Genomic DNA, 15,808 nt, shown 5'->3' with positions numbered 1-15,808 from the left:
TTTGAATAGCTCTATCTATGCCTGTTGCACTGTGCGTAGCCAGTAATCCTCCAGGAACCTTGGTGCACATGGTGGACAGGTGCAAAGCCACTGCTGCTAAGCTTTTTTTAGAACTGGACTGTCTCTCCACTCCTGAGCACTAGGATGTTTCTTGGTCAAGCCCCTTTGGCCTGGAAGGGTTTGCTTCCCAGCTGGAGAAGATCTCCTGGGCTAGTTTTGGTCCAGAAGACAGAGGCGTCTTGCTCTGCTTACTCCGTGCTGTGCCCAAAGGACTTGGTGTAGTGAGTCAGTCCTGCTCTCTATGGCACAGCTAGCCTGCAAGCCAGGGAAATGGAAGTCTCACTGTGACATTTGTTAGTGGATCCGGGCTAACAGTCGTCAGGGAGAGAAGGAAAAAACAGGATGTCCTGCAAAAACTTTTTGTGTAACTGATCTCCATTGACCTGTACAACCTAGGTAGCCGGCTTCTTTAGAACGAATTGTATTCACTTATTACTGTGGGTTTACATGGATCAGAGTGCTGGATGAAATAAACTTTTAAAAAATAAAATTTTAATGGTTAAAATAAAAAATATAACCCATTGGCTAAAAGCTACAAAATCTGCAGTGCATCACTCCTTAATTGTGAGAAAATGAATAAACATACTTTCAATGTATTAAATGGTTTTCTGTATATTTATGTATTCAACTTCTGTTGTCTAACGTAATAGATTTATTGTAGGCTGAAAGTCCTGCTGTCTGGCTTTTTCAGACTGATTCATCTGGCTGTTTGTTTGAGCTTAGTTAATTACAAGAGTTACATTCCAAATACATCTGGGTGAGGACGCAGTGAAATGTAGGACCTTCTTATTGTGTTTTTATAAATTCCATAATAAACCAAAGTCGAATGGTTTCTAAATAACAGAGATAACAGTTAAATAAGAACAGTATCTTAATGTCATGATAACAAAGACTATAACTGGACAATGTAGCATGTACAGTATATGGTGTCGTATTTAATTTATTTACAATATAGTATTAAATTTCTCTTTTCCCCCCCTTTTCAAGTCATCATCACTTTGTATGGCTGGTGTTCACGCAGGCGTTGTGTCAAATACGCTGGGTGGGCAAATTAACGTTGTAATCAGCAAGGGCATTCCATACTATGAAGGCTCTCTGGCTAACAATGTCACCTCAAAAGTGTAAGTGTACTTCCTATGTTCTCCTTCTCTTTAGCACCTTAGATCTTGGCAGTGTCTTATCACGGCATTAATTTCAGCTAGTGGAGCTACGTGTTCCATGGACAGGTTCTCTTCTGTAAGATTTTCACAATGCTCTTTTGCTACGGTGTGATTGCTTTACCAGATATTTTTAACCTCTAGACCATAAAGATTACTTTTCCAAATTCTGCAAGGAGGTTTTATCTTCCAAAATGCATGGCATGACCATAAATTCCTAATGGTCTGTGGAAAAATAATAATTTAATGGCAACTTTTTAGTTGCAGGGAAAAGAGTGTAACTTGTCATTTTATCTCGTAAGTCCCAGGAATGAAAGCAATCAAAGGAGATTGATTCTTGTAATTACGATTAGCTTAATTTAAAAGGGAAGCATTTTAATGAAATCTTGCATTTTGCTGGCCAAATGTTTGTTTGAAAGCCTTTAACTCAGATAGTATCTCTGGATAGATTTCACTTGAAAATGTGTTTGTACTGAAAGCACTGCAACTTGGTGACGGGAAGTGTTACTTTAATCGTGAAGTGCTTGGTTAGGCATATGTGCATAGGTTTCAGGTGGCAAGCAGTCAAGAAAAATGAATTGAAGACAGTTTGTTTCAATTTTCCTCACTGACTACCGCAAAAACCATCTTTTGTTCTCTGCAGGGGGCCATTATCTGCAAGTCTCTTCACATTTAAGACGAGCGGTAAGCATTATCACATGTATTACATGTTGATACTTTCATACAAATTTTTTAAGTAGAAATAAGTGGGCAAGTATTTTATTTCTTAATTTTTGTTCTAGTTAGTGAGACTTTTTTTTATGGCATTCCTCAGTAATGTATATTTGTGAATTGTTTTATTATCTCATTTTGATGATTAATCATCACTACGTTTATAGATACAGTGATCTATAACGTAAGCCTTGCTTATCTGCAGAAAGAGATTCTTTCAGGTTATGTTCCTCTGTTATAGTCTGGTTTAAAGTGGCTTGACTCCCATGCTTTAAACACACGGCTAAAGCAGAGCTGGGCACTTAAGAGTTGCTCTTTATTTGTAACAACTGTTCATTCTAGGTTTTTTCCAGGTTTACTCCTTACAATTTCCTTGCTGCCCACTAAGAAAGCTCGCAGAAATCCCAAAATGATTCCTCAACTTTCTCCACCCCTTTTTACTTTTTTTTCTCCCATATTCTTGCAACTGAATGCTATGTGATAAATTACTTGTCTCTCTTCCTCTGGAAGGACATCTCTTAGGCCTTGCTCTGTGTGTCAGTTAGTGTTCCTTCTTGGCTGCCATGGTTTTTTTCATAAATGTGTACCAGGTTGCTGATTGGTATAACAAGTGTTGCCCCTTTTTAAAGCTTTACTGCTTTTCATGTTTTTACTTTTTATCAATTACCCATTTTTCAAGTACATTAGCTGTAGTTTTCTAAATGGAAGCTAGCTTTTCTGTAAGTCACTTTAAATGCCATCATTGAATGGGTGTTGGAAGTATTGTGAAGACAGTGGCCTTTCCTTAGTCTCTTTAACTGTTTTAATAACAATATAAAAAAAAAACCCTAACAAAAGCATTACGTCTGTTTTCCGTAAGGATAAATTAAAAAAAACAAAAAGCAGGGGGGGGGAATCATATGCATACTCCTCAAAAGTAAACTAATGCTTTCCCTAATGTATAAATAAAAGTGATGCTGAATGGGGATATAAAGGCAGGAATCTGATGGGCAGGAATGTTTGGAGATGGAAATGTGTACAAACAAGGAAAAATCAGAAAATATAATCCACATAATATTCAGATAATTTCTCTCCCAGACCTCTGCAAGAGCTGGAAGAAGGAATTGCATGTCTGGTGACCTTATGCTTGGAAAATATTAAACACAGTGATCAAGGCAGGGTTTGTTGGGGTTTTTTGTCTTTCAAAATGTGATCTGATAGTGTATATGAAAGTAATTAAATGGCCTGGAAATATGAAGAGATAGGACAAAATGCTGATCTAGACTATCTGGATTTCAGTGACACATTTGAGAGATTATTGAATAAGCTAGAGACAAAATGCAGGTCTAGATTAAAATGTATGTATTTGGGTGGCCTAGGAGTTAGCTGAAGGAAAAAAGAGGACTCTGTAGTGTGCTCAAATGAGGTTTATCAGGCTGTGGTGAAGTTACTAGTGTGGTTCTTCTGTAATGGTTGGTTTCATGACTTGGTACAAAATAGAGGCGTGTATTATTAATGCTAGAGGTGTGGTCAGTGCAGAGGAAGATGAAAATATTTGTACAGGAAGACCTGGCTGACTTTGAAACTTGAGTGATAGAAATTAATTGAAGAATCACAGAGCAAAAAGTGTAAGGTCGGGTACGTAAAGACTGAGGCATTTCTGCTTCAAACTGGCAGTATGTTAGGTGGAAATGACAGACAAGGGAAAGGATTCGGTTAGTGAAGTGCTAACGTGATTCTGTGCTGTAGCAGGTGGAGTACGTCCAGTAGAGACAACAAACTATTAATGCCATCGCACAGGACGTTGGCAAGGCCTTGTCTGGGATCCGGTTGCACGTGGGCTCTGCCACCTGCGCCTCCCTTGAGGGATGAACGCCCGACCTTGTTGCAGAGGAGGGCTGCACGGGTGCCTGCAGGGAGAGGGGGAGCTCACAGCAAAAGGGAAACCGGGCTGGGTTGTTCAGGCTGGCTGACTGAAGGCAAAGATTGCTCTCTGCTGATATGTCTGGGGAATACACGTGTGAGAGGGGAAAGCTGTTAGCACTACAGATTTTAGCAAAGAACAAATGGATATCAACTAGCCACAAAGAAATTTAGCCAGGAATTTAGGAGATGTTTTTTAGCCATCAGCAGAATGCGACACGGGGAGAAACTTTTAGTAAGAACGGTGACAAAAAATTAAAACTAATTCCAAGGATGTGTTTGAGCTCAAGACCAGGATTATGACATGGCTTCCTGCATGCTTTGGTGTATTGTTCAAATTAACATTGTGATGCTGAGGTGGGTTTGAAAACCAAGAAGTTACATAGGCACAAAAAAGGAACGAGTGATCAAGTAGTCTGTTTCCCATTCCTGCATCAACCATACATACTCTTAAACCATGACAGCTCCCCCAAAGCTTCTTGTCTAGTGCTCTGTGTGGATGGTGATTGAGAGAATGTCCACATTACTCTTGAGCAGGCATAAATCGTGGAATACTCATAACCACAAGTTTGGTTCCAGCATCACTGTTAGAAAGCAGAAGACTGTGTTTTGTTGGTAGTGTTGTTATGGAATAGATTTAGATGGCAGTTTAATATTTGCATGTAAGGTCTTAAACTCCAAGCAAGTAAAATGATTGTGTAACTTGAATTTTCATTCTGAATCCGCACCTTTTCTGTTGCTCAGGTTGCTATGGGACACTGGGGATGGGATCTGGGGTAATCCCTGATTCCCAAATCACAGCATCATCTATTCTTGAGTGGTCTGACCAAACAGGACAAGTGAACGTTTGGAAACCTGAAAATGCCAGACTAAAATGGGTTGGTCCTCCTTGGGCTGCTTTTATCAGTGATGAACATCAGTGGTTGCAGATTGACTTGAATAAAGAAAAGAGAATAACAGGTAAGTGAATCTGATGTGGCTTTTAAGCAGCATTCAAAAAGTTTGGTTACTGACATCCTTTTTTCCAGTGTTTGGTCTTAGATAAAGTCCAGGTGACATTTAGTTACGATTACAGCAAAGTTGGTTCCATGTCTTAGCTAATATACTGAGGAGCCTGGAGTTGAACAGGTGGAGTTTCATAGTAGAAAACACCTCTTCCATCAGAATTTGTTGAAGTGTTTCCTGTGGTTTTATTGGATCCTTGATGCTTCCCTTTTCCTGCCGATTGTCTCCTTGGAGGTGCAAATCCATATCCAGCTAGCTCAGTCCACTGGTTTTTATTGGATCCTTGATGCTTCCCTTTTCCTGCCGATTGTCTCCTTGTCTCCATATCCAGCTAGCTCAGTCCACTGGTACTTCTGATGCAGGTGAACTGGCTTACATTTCTAGGTTTTCCCTACTGCCTGTCATGGCCATAGTGAATCCAACAGTGGAGACAGGAGCAGTTGCAGTGCACTGTGAGATAAGCAGCAGACAGAGTAAACCAGCTTCACCTCCTTGCCTGAAGTGGAACTTGGGCTGAGGGTTGGGGATGGTGGCCCCTCAGCGAACGGACCAAACAGCGCAGACTGATGCAGCCAGTGTCTGGGTTAGGCTCTGCTCCTTCACAGAGATGGACCATCCGTCATGATTTAGTAGCTGTGTTTATTTGGAGAGACAGCTGGAGGTGCTGTTTCCCAATCCGCTCTGGATAGTTTGCTTCACAGGAAGCAAGCTCGTGGTTACCTGTTCCTGTTGATCGCAGTATGGCCCATGCTGAGCAGTGAACACTGAGGCATTTGCATTTTGGGGTTAACCTCAGGGCTAGCCTAAGTAGTGGCAGTGCAGCTATTGTATCTTCTGTGCTGATGTTAGTGTTTTCTATTTTGATTTAATTATTCAGAGGTGATTCTCTGTTGTTAATGGGCATGTTTGCAGTCTGACCTAAATAAAAAATGAAGTGGCTTTAGGTAGAGTGCTTCATAGAGTCCCGGGCTTTAAGACTATTGTGAAACATCTTCCTTTGATCAGTTTTGGGTTTGTCTCTTTCTCAAATGCAAGAGTTGGTCTCTGTAAACTCAGCTGCGCACCCTGCTCTCAGCGGCTTGGCTTCCTGTCATTAAGCAACCAGGGTTTACCAGCAGCCTTTGTTATTACCTCCCTGGGGACTAACTGGATTTTACATTACTCCTCTAATTCCTGTGCTAATAAGCTTTTACAAAACAGCTTCTTATGTGAGTTGTTCTGCAGCACTGAAGTGTCAGCTTTAGGAAGCTACAGTTCTTTCAATGGTGCTTTTGGGTTGGCAGTACGAAAGCAGGGAAGAGTGGTGCTGTCTTGGCAACTGGAGACAGAAGTGGGCCACGGTCAAACGAACAGGCCATTTCCATCAAGAAATGGAGGGAAAGTGCTTAGCGAGGTGAATTAATGAGAATTAAAATATAAAAGTAAGTAAAATGATTATTAAGTTTCAGTCACTGTAGAAGATCCAGACCCTGACACCTTGGATAAACTTTTCAAAATGTAGCTGGACCAATGGAGATTCCAACCTCGTCACTCTGGATTCAAAAGCTGATCTATTAATTTTTACAAACTGTTACCAGTTTTTTGTCTCACTGGGCACCTTCATTTTCACAGGTATTATAACTGCTGGATCAACCTTAGCAGAGTATTACTATTACGTCTCAGCCTACAGAATTTCATACAGTGATGATGCACTGAAATGGACAGTATACAGAGAACCTGGCATGGATAAAGATAAGGTAAAAATACCACACGCTTTCTAGGTATGTTCTATGGAGATTTCACAATTTCAGTGATGTGACTAATTTTGGTACGGTGAGGAAGCATTAAATAACTTTCCTTTTCAGTGTAATTTTGAATCATGAACAGCATCTGTGCAGAAGAAAACATGAAAATATGCAAATATGTAAGGATGTGAACAGTTCTGAAATTCAGAGATTATTTTTAATACTATTTGGCGGTGGCAATAGCCTAGACAAGAAATTTCCGTTGCCACTGGTAGGCTGTCTGGTACTGCGTCTCTTTAAGAATAATCAGATTTCTTTCAAAATAGGTTGTACGTTTCAAAATTAAGGTTTACATTCTTATCCTCTTGTGATTGCAGAATCAATGTTAGGGGTTGTATAATTTTTCATCTTTTATGATGCTTCTGTCAATCTCACTTTTTGACAAAATGCTGGTAAGTTTCTTTCTTGTATAATGGAACAGCCCTTGCAGAGGGGAGTTTTCTTAAAAAATGAAATGGTATGTTCAGATTGCAAATGCTTTGCCACACAGAAAAATTACCTCATGTTAGTGGCAAGATAATCTTATTTTCCCTGTGTTTACAGTTTTGCAGTAAAAATGAGAAGATTGATGTCCTACGTGGTTTTCCCAGTGGGTCGTTCAGATCAGATTTTCTTAAACAAATGAGAGGATTCTTGGTAACCTAACTGGAACGAGAATTTCCTTCTTTTTCTTAAAATTCTTGGATGTAATTTACCTTACTGCATAGGCCTGTGGTATTACATACATGCAATAGTAACTAGTACCTGTTTAGAAATGGGTCTTAAGAATGGTAGCTCTTTAGCTGTACTTGGTTTTCTTGTGTTTATTGTGGTGAAGAATGTTTCAAGGTAGGATGTAGCATCCTGTTGATGAAGTGAAAGGTTGAAGTATGTTGTTTGTTAAATTAAGAGGTTTTTGAACACTGAACATAATCACAGTAGGAAACTTTCCTGAAAGGAAGGGACTTTACCGTCGGGGCCGGTCCACCTCCCTGAACCTACATGTGAACTAACAGACTGTTAGTATGAGGTATTCAAAGAAAAGAAAAATAAAAATCCAGCATCTTTTGCTAGTTTTCGAGTGCCCTCTTCTGGCCATAAAATAGAATTCCAGCTAGCGAGCCATCTAGATTTAGGCTTCGTGTTTAGTTCGATTATTTTCTTAGAAAACCTTTACAGCTGTTGCCTTTTAATTGGAGCACATTGTTTTTCTTGCAAGTTCATGAAATGAAACAAATTGCGGAGCTTGACATAACAGGCAACAGATCTTTTTTTGCAGTCTTTGCATCATTAGGTACAATGCATGAAGAACCATACGTATCCGGGAGGTGCCGGCTGTAGTTACATGACAGAAAGAAGGGTTCAGTATGGTTGTTCTCTTAGGCTTCAAAATAGCAGATTTTTCCTCTGTCTGACATCATCTCTCTTGACGCAGCTTTGCTTTTGGATGCATATGCATGCAGGCTTCCCCCTTTGAGCCTTACATAACAGCACACCAGACAAACCAGAAGGTGATATTCCCCGCTTTTTTTTGAAAAACATTTGATATTCCTAACGTTGTTCAGGATACTAGAAGCTTTTCCAAGGCTTTCCTAGTCCTCTTTGCAAATAGCTTCTAGAGATCTGTCAGTACTCAAGAAAAGCTTTTCTTAAAATTTTTATATATGAAAAAAAGAATAAAATGCTTGAATCAGGGAAGAATGACAAATCAAAGTTGCAGTGTTGGAAAAGTTTTGTTTGACAGCACAGAGGCAAATGGAGAGTTTGATAATAAATGGAATATAAAAGTGATTTCTCATCAAGAAGCTTGTACTGTATTGAGCTCAGAAGCAAATTTTTTTGTGCAAAAAAATAAATGAACAAAAAATACTGAGCTGCAGGTAAAGTTAAGATGCTATTGTAACACTTGACATCAAAAGCTTGACTAATAAAAACCTGGAGTAAAGAACTACTTTACTGTTAATTTTTCTTGAAGATAACAGTCAATGTTGATTCTTGTTGCCTTTTCTGCTACATGCTCAGCGTCAGAAACCTGAAGTGAGACTAACTTTCAGTGTTGGGCATCTGTTTTCCTCATCTGCAACTTCTGCATTTGTTGCTTGGGTAGCCAGGTGCAGCTTGCACCTTCTTCTAGTAGTGGGCACTGGCATGGCACAGCGCAAACAAGGATACAGTGCAGCAGTTTGGGCTGGGCGCGTGCCCTCAGAGAGTCACCTCTGTATTTGGCTTCTCACTTGCATCTTTACCAAAATCTGTCTTCATTCATTCCTAGTAAGCATATTTAAGAACAATAAGCTTAAATTTAGAGCAGGACAAACATCACCGAGAGCCGTGGGCTTGTAAATCTGCACTGCAGTAAGCTGGGGAAGAAGAGACTGTACTCTTTCAAGGCAAATACCTGTGTTTGCCTACCTAGATTTTTAGTATCATGAATGGGTTAGCAGTTAGTTTGACAGTGTTACTTGGATACATAAAAATGAAAATGCTGGTTACTAATTTAAGGTAGAAAAACCAATACACTCAGACATGAAGTACTGCATTTACATTACCAAGTGATTTATTTTCCCGTGCTTAACTAAATTGACTTATGTGTCTATTTGTTCAGTCAGTGCTTTCAATCATGAAGACAATTAATGCCTATGTAAGGACAAACCAAAATTCTTACGTGTAAGTAATAGTAAAGGGGCTCGTGTGTCTTTTCAGAGTGGAGACACGTTATGTACGTACGTCAGGGAGCCCAGGCCTGAGTCCCTTCAAGGGCCCTGGGGTTGTTTGGAGGTTTTTTGGGCTTTTGACTAGATAGTTTCCTGGAATAATTGTTTTCTTTCAAACCTGTAGGGATATTCTAGTCATTTTGTTACAAAAACTTAAACACAGGAGTGCGATACAAAAATCTCTATCTTGTGTATCAAGGTTGAAACACCAGCAATCTGCGTTGATCAGAAGTGTGCTAAAAACTCTTTGACTGTTCCATTTTATGCAGACGCATCAGCTGTTACACAATACAATGCTTGTCCTTAAGAGTGGCACGGTGCTTTATTGTTTACCAAGCGGTGTGAGTGAGCAGAAAACTTGCTGTAATATTTATTTTTCAGGCAAGTGCCATAATTCTGTTCTGCGTTATGTCCAACATGATTTGCAATATCTCTATCAGTGCTTTACAACCAAATGTGTTACTCATTTACTGTCACCTCTATGGCGACATGTGTTGCAGTAGCGCCCAAGAGCTGCATTTGCAGAGCCAAAGCCCCACTGCTGTGTACTACCATGGAGAGACAGTTCACTTCCTACCCAAAGGCATGATCCCAAACCAGCCCTGCCAAAGAAGAGGATGGGATGGCTTGCTGGGTTGGAGTACTGGGCCTAGTTTCTATATTGTTTTAAGCAGCTCAGTGCAAAACCTGTAGGTGGCTGTAAGTTTGTCAGAGTGCTTGCACTGCATCATACAGTGATTATCTGCTTACTGGTTTTAAATTTCAACCAGACAAACCCGTTCTGAATTGTCAGAAGTTGATGAGTTCTTTGTGTGGGAGGACCAGCCGTGAAGGACCAGCTTTAGCTCAGCCGTTATGCAAAGGTTGTGCCCTTCTCTTCCAGAAGCGCATGGCTCCCTTTGAGACTCTGAAGAGAGCTCTCACGTTCTGAGCCTGAATCCTTTTCTTTCGCTTGTGGTTCAGCCCTTGTAGACGGCAACCACTAGAGGACAGTGTCGTTACATACTTGACTGTGTCTCTTAATGCCTTCTAATGGATGCCATACCCATTCACAAGACAGACTGTGCTTGAACTGTTAGGCTGTGTGAAGGCACCGCTTAATTCCTGCTTTCACTTTGTCACAACTGCTTGCTATATATATTTGAAGAGTAAGTGCAAAATACCAAAAAGGACCGAGTTAGAATTATTTGGTGCTATAAACACGTGATATGTCTTTAACAGAAGGCATTGCCTGGGGAACATCAGTAGAATATTACATGGTACCTTTGTTCTGAAGTAAGTAGTTGCATGCATATGCGTACACCCCACCCCCACCCCCCCCCTTCCTTTATTTCATTTAGTTATATATTTAATAGGGCCCAGTGAGTGGAGATGTGCAGGCAGCAGTACCCTTCTGGGGTTAATTTTCAGGATTCTGCACCGCTTATTTTTCCTAAATAAAACATCAAAATTGGTTGTAGTTACTTAGTTGCTATTGCATTTGTATAACATAATGTTTGTCTCTCTTTTTTTTTTCCTTTTCTAGATATTTCAAGGGAACACTCAATTGTACCAGGAAGTCCGCAATAATTTCATTCCACCTATTATTGCACGCTTTTTTAGGATTAACCCCTTAAAATGGCACCAGAAAATTGCAATGAAAGTAGAATTGCTAGGATGTCAGTTTAGTATAGGTAAGGCAACTGAAAACCTTTTAACTGTGCAAGACAAGCAGTGAAATAATTTGGCAGAGATTATATTGTGGGTATATTTTCAGTGATAAAAAAGTAGTTCTTAGCTGCGTAATCCTTCTGTCACTGATACTTCTGAATTTCTTCCAAAGTTATTACGCTTAACCTGGAAAATACCCAGTTTGGGCATAAACAAGGTAATTTAGAAAATAAGTGTTTCAAAAGACACCAGTCACTTGCTGTCCATTTTACTGGTTCATGGGTTTTTTTTCCTCATTTTATAACATGAACAAAAGCTTTGGAGCAAACTGTTCCAGCTGTCTTTTCCCAAAAAAGGAAACATGGAAAACTAGCACTTCAAAAAACTTCTTTTATAAATTCTTTTCTTCTAAAGGCCGTGCTCCTAAAATCACCATGCCACCGTCACCACCTCAGAACAAGAATGACAACAAGAATGATGACTCCAGTGACGACTTCATTCATTCCGTGAAGACTTTGTTGCAGACAGATAAAACAACTTTCACACCTGAAATAAAAAACACCACAGTGACTCCAAGTGTAACCAAAGGTATCCACAGTTAAGCAGTAGAAGTGTTTGGCAACTCCTTACAGTACTTTGGCATACATCAAGTATGCTTTCTGAATTTAAATTTTCTCAACACTTAATGTATTATAGCAAATTATCAATCTTTTCTTTTTAATATTTACCAGTTATTAAATATACATATGATAAAAAAATGTGCAGTTGCATACTTGTCCTGGTTTTGGCTGGGATAGAGTTAATTTCTTCCCAGTAGCTGGTATACTGCTGTGTTTTGGATTTAGGATGAGAATAATGTTGATGACACACTGATGTTTTAGTTGTTGCTAAGCAGTGCTTACACCAAGTCAAGGACTTTTCAGCTTCCCATGCTCTGCCAGGTGCACAAGAAGCTGGGAGGGAGCACAACCAGGACAGCTGACCCCAACTGGCCAAAGGGCTATTCCATACTATATGACTTCATGCTTAGTATATAAACTGGGGGGAGTTGGCAGGGGGGCAGCGATCACTGCTTGGGGATGGGCTGGGCATTGGTCAGTGGGTGGTGAGCAGTTGCATTGTGCATCATTTGTTTTGTATATTCTTTTATCATTATTATTATTATTATTTTCTCTTCCTTTGCTGTCCTATTAAACTGTCTTTATCTCAACCCACCAGTTTTACTCTTTTTTGTCTTGATTCACTCCCCCATCCCACCGGTTTGGGGTGGGGGAAGTGAGCGAGCGGCTGTGTGGTGTTTGGCTGTCTGCTGGGTTAAACCGCAATACCGCATGCAGAAACAAAACCAATCTTCCAAGTCATATATATATTAAGTTCCATCTTTCAAAACTTGTTCAATTCAGCTTTTAATTACTGAGCAAATTTTGTCAGAAAGAGAAGTTGCAACTTGGACTTCCCTTCAGAATCAATCAGATGTAACTGCTTTGTTATTTAATTTGATAATTTCTTAGGACAAAACACTTCTGCCATAGCTAATCTTTCATAGAGCAGTCATGTTGGCATGAAATTCGAAAAACATCATCTAGCATCATCATTTTGCTTATCAAATAAAATTGTCAGAAAAGGGAGCAAGATCACTGCAGAGGTAGGCATTGGTGAAGTGTCCTTTGGCTGGCAGGGGACAGGATGGTCTCACGTCACACGCAGACCCAGCATAGGCTGATTGTGATTAACTGTTAAGGTACTGTGGTATTTACTTCTTACAGGAGGTTCAAACTTAAGTGGTTGCACATTCCTGGGCTCTTTTGATTTTCCTTCTTAATAATAAAATACGTTGTTCTAACAGAAAAAAATTCTCCTGATATTAAAACAAATCTGTTGATTTTGATGAAAAACCTTGCAAAAATACTAGCTGTGCATACATGTAGAAGAGCTAGATGTGAATTGACATTTACACTGTGGGAGCATCCGGCAGGGTAGCTTAGCTGGGGGATCTGGTGTGATAGACGCTATACATGAAAACTGTGTGCTTTACCCAAGTCATTTTCAAATGAAAAACTGATTTATGAAAAGCTCTTCTGTCTGACACCACTTAATTTAATGGCTTTCAGATGTGGCGTTGGCAGCAGTTCTGGTTCCAGTGCTGGTGATGGTCTTCACTTCTCTGATTCTTATCTTAGTTTGTGCGTGGCATTGGAGAAACCGGTAAATGAATAGATTAATGAAAGTGCTTTAAATGAATGTTAGCCTGGTGTGTGGGAATGGAATGCTGCATGCATCACTGTGGGAACTACATGGTCCACACTTGTGGAAGGATTTTTTTTCAGAATTGTATTCTCTGTGAGAAAACGTTCACTTGAATAGCAAGGACAGTGAAAACAGCTTTTTGTAACTATTTTCATTAGAAGTACTTTTACTGAAAACTGGTTGCTCCAGTAGCAGCAGACTGGTGATGGCAAGCCAGGTTACTGGTGCTTATACTTTAGATTTGAGAACCAGTTACAGCCAAGGTGATAGTTGCTGAGCATTAATTAATGCATCTTCTGATAAGCAGACTAGCTAAAATACCCCCTTTTTCTTTTTTTCACAGCAAGAAAAAAACAGAGGGTACTTATGATCTACCTTACTGGGATCGTGCAGGTAACAAAATGGTTTTATGAAATCCTTTACTTGGCATTTTTGGTTTGATGCGTCTTTCAGCTTGCAGTAACAGACAATTTCCACTAGCACTGAATTTCTTTTCTGGACAGACTTAACTGCTTCATTCTCTGAATGTTTTTCAGAAATAGAAAATGCCTTGTCTCCTGGTAGAGCTTACAGCTTCAGATTTTTTTTTTAGTAAACAAAGTATAGAACCTCTTAATTATACAAGATGAGGGGAAAAATCATTTATGAGGAATGTCTTTGTACATTTGATAATCATGTATTTGGTACTTTTTTTTGTCCTTGAAAAAATCTTTCATCTTAGTATATAAGGTCTGTCAAGTTTTGTCTGTCTTCATTGCCCTAGTAAGTATGTGGGATTGTTTGCAGCCCCTTTTAGGCATATTTTCCATCCTACTGTCTTGTGCCCCAGTAACTTGAGATCAGACAATTCCACCGAGCAGCACGTAGCAGGTGTCCTGAAAATGCTTGTGTTGCAGCTTAAAGGGCTGCTGCAGCAGTTGGGTTTGTACTGTCTGTGTGACCGCGCTTCCCTTCTCTGTCCTCATGTTGAAAATTTCCACATCTGTGTGTTTGCTCGCTGGCAGTTTCACGTATGCCTTAGCCTTTAGACAAGAAACCTTTTAACGACCTTACTTCTATTTATTACATGTCCATTTCTGATAGGTCACATCACTGTTGTCTTAGACTATTAGACTTAGAATATCCTGTATTTAAATGTCAATGATGGACATGCCAGATTTTTTTCCTGTGTGCTTAAATTTAAATGCTTAGTATGCAGGTCTGTTTTAAAAGGAAATTTGGCAAAATGCAGTATCAAAATAATGTTGCTATGCTTCTCTGTGGAACCTCTGTCGGTCCCCTCCCACAGACTACCTCAAATTTTGTTGAATAGTGTTCTGTGGTTTTGAATCTCCTGTTTCTTCGGCTTTACCTACAGGATGATCTCTCTGGAATGAATATATTAATGGACAGCAAAACTAGCATGGCTCTGGCTACTGGGGGAAGGGATGGGGAGAACCTAACAAAACCAACCCTCCCTACTTCTCTCCAGAAAATGTTCATGACTACAGTCATTCCTTGACATTTCCACTGATGTTAAAATCCTCTTCGTTCAGGTTTTTGCAAATATTCACTGATCAGCCTTTTTCAACAACGTGAGTTAGAAACATGAGATTAACAGCCAGAAACCACATTAATTAGCTGTACTCTTAGGTTGTAACTGACATTGTCTAAAACTTTGTGTAAATTATTTACAAATTGGAATCATGGCTGACTTTTTAGTATTTTCTGTGTTGTATTTTATGGGTTTATTAATGTGATGAGTAACTCCAACACTGCTGCTAACGGCCATTTGGGGTCAGAGTCACTAGACTGCAGCAGTTCTGCAGGTGTTCAAAGGGGGAGGTTTCAGGCAAGTTGATTGGGTGAGAGCAATGTTTTCATCTCTGAGTCTTCAGGCTGCCAGAAAATATTAAAATATCTTGTAACCTTAGGGTCATGCAAATACCTGCTACTACAAAATATAAACTGTAAAAATATTTTAGTAGCATAAAACACGGGGGGGTGTGTGTGTGTGTGTGTGTGTGTGTGTGTGTGTGTGTATATATGCAGTCTTAGGGTTTTTTTTAAATCCATGTGAAGGATGGTGGAAAGGAATGAAGCAGTTTCTCCCGACCAAATCAGCAGAACATGAAGAAACTCCAGTACGCTACAGCAGCAGTGAAATTAGTCACCTAAGACCAAGAGAAGTCCCAACAATGCTGCAAACAGAGTCTGCAGGTACATTTTACTGTTTTTCTGAGCTATGTGTATATATATATATGTGTGTATATATATATATATATATGAAATGCCAAAAAATGTCAGGAATTTGGCTACATTTAATTATTTCCTGTTTGTTTTGGGGAACAGAGGAGAAATGAACAGGTCTGTTGGTAAGTGCATTTATTAAAACGCAAGCTTTTTCAGGTCTGTTCTCAGCGTATTATAGAAGTATGTATTAATTGACTTGGTGTGCTGTGGATAAACACTTTCCCCAGTTAATGCAGTAACTGAAAGTTTCTTTATTTGTACTTATTCTTAAGCCCCATAAAGGGTTGAAGGATAATTTTTTTTAACCATGTTTTCATGCATTGGAAAGAATTTCACCCCATTATCTTTACGCACAAACCTGAAATGT

At 39.5% G+C, this 15,808-nt stretch overlaps 1 protein-coding gene across 1 annotated transcript in view; it reads left to right on the top strand.

Annotated features, from left to right (window-relative positions):
* The window catches only part of DCBLD2 (discoidin, CUB and LCCL domain containing 2), a gene marked incomplete at its 5' end in the record, with an annotated part of 22,119 nt that overhangs the window by 4,948 nt on the left and 1,363 nt on the right, over window positions 1-15,808 (top strand). The window contains 9 exons of the mRNA XM_009582610.1: window positions 1,048-1,181; window positions 1,861-1,901; window positions 4,575-4,790; window positions 6,447-6,571; window positions 10,838-10,985; window positions 11,377-11,550; window positions 13,074-13,167; window positions 13,553-13,602; window positions 15,271-15,408. Coding sequence (XP_009580905.1) covers window positions 1,048-1,181; window positions 1,861-1,901; window positions 4,575-4,790; window positions 6,447-6,571; window positions 10,838-10,985; window positions 11,377-11,550; window positions 13,074-13,167; window positions 13,553-13,602; window positions 15,271-15,408 — 1,120 coding nt within the window. The remainder of the gene's footprint in view (window positions 1-1,047; window positions 1,182-1,860; window positions 1,902-4,574; window positions 4,791-6,446; window positions 6,572-10,837; window positions 10,986-11,376; window positions 11,551-13,073; window positions 13,168-13,552; window positions 13,603-15,270; window positions 15,409-15,808) is intronic.

This window comes from Fulmarus glacialis, unplaced genomic scaffold, assembly GCF_000690835.1.
Source record: "Fulmarus glacialis isolate BGI_N327 unplaced genomic scaffold, ASM69083v1 scaffold42257, whole genome shotgun sequence".
Lineage (NCBI taxonomy): Eukaryota > Metazoa > Chordata > Aves > Procellariiformes > Procellariidae > Fulmarus > Fulmarus glacialis.
The sequence above is the reverse complement of the archived record's forward strand: the minus strand, read 5'-3'. Positions and strand labels throughout refer to the sequence as shown.